This window comes from Colobus angolensis, unplaced genomic scaffold (assembly GCF_000951035.1).
Source record: "Colobus angolensis palliatus isolate OR3802 unplaced genomic scaffold, Cang.pa_1.0 Scaffold157, whole genome shotgun sequence".
Lineage (NCBI taxonomy): Eukaryota > Metazoa > Chordata > Mammalia > Primates > Cercopithecidae > Colobus > Colobus angolensis.
In genome coordinates, this window is record NW_012114677.1 from 300,366 (window position 1) to 305,352 (window position 4,987).

The following is a 4,987-nucleotide window of genomic DNA, read 5'->3' on the forward strand; positions in this document are numbered from 1 at the left end:
AAAATAAAATAAAACAAAATTTTGTTACCATTAATTCACACAGTAGATAAAACATAGCACGGATAAAATTTGCCCATCAGGAAAACAGCAAGTATCTAAAATGCTACTTTTCTTCTTAAAAGCATACTGCTCCAGTGTGTTCAACCATCAGCATATGTGAGGGTCACCCGGAAGGCTTTCAGTAACACAGATGCTGGCCCCTTCCCAGAATCTGATCCGGCAGGTCTAGGGAGGGGCCTGTATCCCCAGGAGACGCTGCTGGCCCAGGACACCTTGAAAGTCACCACCTCGGAAGTGAGACAGCCAGTTGGTGGGGAGGGGTGGGGGAAGCCACTGCCACCAACTATTTTTCTAGCATGTGAGGGGGAGGAGAAGTGACTGTGAGTGCTGGGAGTGGGGGAGGGGTGTGTGTGGCTGGCCTGTCCTGCTACAAGGCTCTTCAGTAGCCAGGTTGCATGGCTTGCTTGATGTAACTTCGTCTAAGACAACTAGAAGTGCCGTGGAAAGACAGAAAACCCAACATGTATGGCAAGCACACGATCACCATGGTTTCAGACACACAGCCTCCACATTTACCTTTTGAAATACTCCACTTCCCTCTCTGTCTCATCCATATCCACACTGTCTAGGTCAATATCTTTAGGTAGAAAGACATCATCTGTAAAATAAAAGAGAAGCAGCAAGTCAAATTACAGTAGCAGGCTATCTTATCAGAACAGAAGAAATCATTTGGCTTCGCTCAATTTAAACAACTTCAAAAATTGTACATGTTTTTCTAAAACGAGATTTTACAGAAGGCCAAAGGAGGACAGATCTCTGGTGTGTTTATGAACATCCAGGTCTGACCTGGAAACTGCGGAACTCACATGTCCGCTAAGCAAAGCAACCGTGGCTTTAGGTCCCATTAGAAGACATGTCTGCTAGAACCTAGACTCCCCATGTGACTGGTCATTACATGACAGGCAGCCCATCAGAGAGCCCTTTAGCAAGAACATTCCCAGAAATCTAAACTGCATGCAAGCCCAGGGACTGCCCAAAGTTTCTGCTGGTGTCAGGCAGAGCATAGCTGCCAGCAGAAGCTATCCAGAGGGCAGGCCCCTATTAAGGAAAGTGCTGTCCCTCGAATGTGCCCTTGACCGGAAGAGGACCCAGACATCAACCGTACAGGAAGGCGGTTCGCCCAGGCATTCATCTCACCCATATGACATCCAGAGATTTCATCAAAACTTTACTTTTCTCTTTTTTTAGATGAAGTCTCACTCTGTCACCCAGGCATGATCTCGGCTCACTGCAACCTCCGTCTCCCAGGCTCAAGCAATCCTCCTGCCTCAGCCTCCCGAGTAGCTGGGATCACAGGTGCGCACCACCAGGCCTGTGTAATTTTTATATTTTTGGTAGAGACAGGGTTTCACCATGTTACCCAGGCTGGTCTTGAACTCCTGGGTTCAAATGAGCCACCCACCTCGGCCTCCCAAAGTGCTAGAATTACACATGTGAGCCACTGTGCCTGGCCAAACACTTTCAAGTTGTTCCAGGCTACATTTCATGCTGCAATTACACAACCATCTTTGAAAACAGGCAGGATAGCAGGGAAATCACTGAGGATTACTCAATTTCCTAGACTCTCAGGCAAGTCTGAGAATTTCTACTCCTCTCTTCTGTTCTGGTCACTCATGTAATTCAATCTTGAGCACCTTCCCGGGGCCTTATCTGAGCCTTGAGTATCAAAGAGACTCCAGCAGCACACATCTGGGCTGGGATGGGGTGGGGGTGCAGTGCACACAGCATCCAGCCCCATCAATGTGAACAAAGAGGACAGGAACCACTGACATTTCTTTGTTAAAGGTGAGTTTCCATTTCCCCGCAGTCCTCAACACGGGGCAATTTTTCAGAACCTTTAATAAACACTCCATTTCTTTCTACCACTGGGGAATTGCCATGGTAGCATGAGGCATGTTTTACTTGCATAATAGCTAATATTTTTGACGACTCACACAGCACCAGGCAAGTGCTTTCAAATGTGTTTGTTCACAGAAATGTCACTTACAACTCTAAGGACCTGCTCTATGACAGCCTTGGCTACCTCGGATCCCAACTGTATCCCTGAGGGCACACAGTAGGGCGGACGCCACAGTCACTGGTGCCACTGGGGACTGGGTGGTTTAGGAATGAAGGCTGGGTGTGCTCAGGGAAAGGCCTGGGAAAGTCAACCTTTGGTAATCTACACTCAGGAGGAAGGGAAAGATTAGGTTAAAGGAAACGCAGTCAATGGCTCAATCCTGGCACAGAATAGCGGATGTGACTGGAGAGTGAGGACAGCCCCCAGCCACAGCAGGCTCCACATGTTTGTACAGAGAGGTGCTTCAGGGTATGGGAAAGCATTCTGAGTCTCCATTTTTAAAAACTCAAGCAGCAGAAAGCAAGCACAGAACACTGTCCACTGACCCAGGAAACTGATGCACAAGCAAGGGTGAGAGGGGGCCGGAGCATTTCCAGATGTACAAAAAATGAAGATGTAAGAAAGCATGATGTCAGCAGCCACCCACAAGAAGTTCTAGAAGAAAACAGCTCCAACTTGAGAAGGAAACAGAGCTGGCATGTCTGCTGGAAGTGCTGTCATAATAAAGAGATTTCTAATATTCTCTTTTCCTGACTAGAAGTAGAATAATCAGTCTATAAAATCTTAGTGTAAGAAAAACATGAAACACAACTTGAACCAATTTGGTATCAAGAAGAAATTTTTTACAACTACCACACTATATTACACAGGAGAAATCAGTTGATCCAAGGATTTTATATCCAACCAAACTATCTGTTCATTGACAATACAAAAGGCCAAAGCTTACTTCTCCAGAGCTCAGGGACTTCTGTGGCCCTACTCAAGGCCACTGCCTGAGGATGAGCTTCACCAACCTGAAGACTCCTGGGAACACTCAGCAGAGGCAAGCAGGAGCCCTGTTGTAGTAAACTGTGTACTTAAGAATATCGTGTGTTCTGACAGAGCAGAAACAACACAAATGAAAAATGGGGCTGGGTGCGGTGGCTCACACCTGTAATCCCAGCACTTTGGGAGGCCGAGGAGGACAGATCACGAGGTCAGGAGATTGAGACCACGGCGAAACCCCATCTCTAATAAAAATACAAAAAATTAGCCGGGCGTGGTGGTGGGCGCCTGTAGTCCCAGCTACTCGGGAGGCTGAGGTAGAAGAATGGCGTGAACCCGGGAGGTAGAGCTTGCAGTGAGTTGAGACTGTGCCACTGCACTCTAGCCTGGGTGACAGAGCAAGACTCCATCTGAAAAAGGAAGGAAGGAATGAAGGAATGAAGGAATGAAGGAAGGAAGGAAGGAAGGAAGGAAGGAAGGAAGGAAGGAAGGAAGGAGAAGGAAGGAGAAAGAAGGAAGGAAGGAGAAGGAAGGAAGGAGAAGGAAGGAAAGAAAAGGAAGAGAAGGAAAGAAAGGAAGAGAAGGAAAGAAAGGAAGAGAGGGAAAGAAAGGAAGAGAAGGAAAGAAAGGAAGAGAAGGAAAGAAAGGAAGAGAAGGAAAGAAAGAAAGAGAAGAAAGAAACAGAAGGAAAGAAAGAGAAAGAAAGGAAAGAAAGAAAGGAAAGGAAAGACAGAAAAGAAAGAAAGAAAGAAAGAAGAAAAGAAAAGAAAAGAAAAGAAAAGAAAAGAAAGAAAGAAAGAAAGAAGAGGAGAGACAGGGAGACAGGAAAAGAGCAAAACACAAAGAATGGAATCCACTCACTGCCTGCTGTGGAGGCAATGAGTGGGTGTCAGAGGACCTCCTAATGCCAACACGGCAGGCCACAAGGGGGTACACAGGGAACCCAGGCCCAAGGAGCATGAGTGGGGTATGCAAGTCTATAGGAATGCACTCGGAGAAAAGCACCAATTTTCCCAATACCTCTAATTTTTTTTAAATTTTCTGATATGGAGTCTTGCTCTATTGCCAAGCTGGAGTTCAGTGGCATGATCTCAGCTCACTGCAACCTTCACCTCCTGGGTTCAAGTGATTCTTCTGCCTCAGCCTCCTGAGAGCTGGGACTACAGGTGCACGCCACCACGCCCAGCTAACTTTTGTATTTGTAGTAGAGACAGGGTTTTCACCATGTTGGCCAGGATGGTCTTGATCTCCTGACCTCATGCTCTGCCCGCCTCAGCCTCCCAAAGTGCTGGGATTACAGGTGTGAGCCACCGTGCCTGGCCATTTTTTTTTTTTCTTTTTTGAGGCAGTCTAGCTCTGTTACCCAGGCTGGAGTGCAGTGGCACAATCTCAGCGCACTGCAACCTCCACCTCCTGGGTTCAAGCAATTCTCCTGCCTCAGCCTCCCAAATAGCTAAGACTACAGGTATGCACCATCACGCCCAGCTGATTTTTGTATTTTTTAGTAGAGATGGGGTTTCACCATGCTGGCCAGGCTGGTCTTGAACTCTTGACCTCAGGTGATCTGCCTGCCTCAGCCTCCCAAAGCACTGGGATTACGGGCATGAGCCACTCCTGGCCCCATAATTTTTTTAGAAATAAAAAAGCAAAAAAACTCACAACACACACACACACGAAAAACATACAGTAAATATAAAATACAGAAATTATAAAATAATGACAGGGTTGAGACCAATCCCATAGTTATATCACTAAGTGTGAATGGGCTTAACTGACTGAAGAGAAGATTTTCAATTTGGCTCACAAAGCAAACCTGAGGTTTGCTTTGAGAACGACCTAAACCCAAGGCACTCAGGAAAAGGCTGGAAACAAAGGGCCAAGGACAAGGCTGCCTCGTCAGGCAAACTGGCCGAAGAGAGCAGGGGCAGCAATCACAATGCAGACAGAGCAGGATCAGGCCGCAGGCACAAAGCACAACCAGAAGGTGGCCGCTTCTCAACACAAAAAGCCACAAGTAACTAAGAATATATCACAGGAATGTGCACCAAACCACACAGAAACAGGAGATGCAAGAACAACAGAAACGTATTAATAATAAGCCAC

General features: G+C 46.7%; 1 protein-coding gene across 5 annotated transcripts in view; it reads right to left on the reverse strand.

Annotated features, from left to right (window-relative positions):
* Positions 1–4,987, reverse strand: part of FAM193A (family with sequence similarity 193, member A) — a 150,766-nt gene that overhangs the window by 24,930 nt on the left and 120,849 nt on the right. For all 5 annotated transcript variants that reach the window (XM_011936753.1, XM_011936749.1, XM_011936751.1 and 2 more), the window contains one exon: positions 577–658. In XM_011936753.1, the coding sequence (XP_011792143.1) occupies positions 577–658 (82 nt within the window). The remainder of the gene's footprint in view (positions 1–576; positions 659–4,987) is intronic.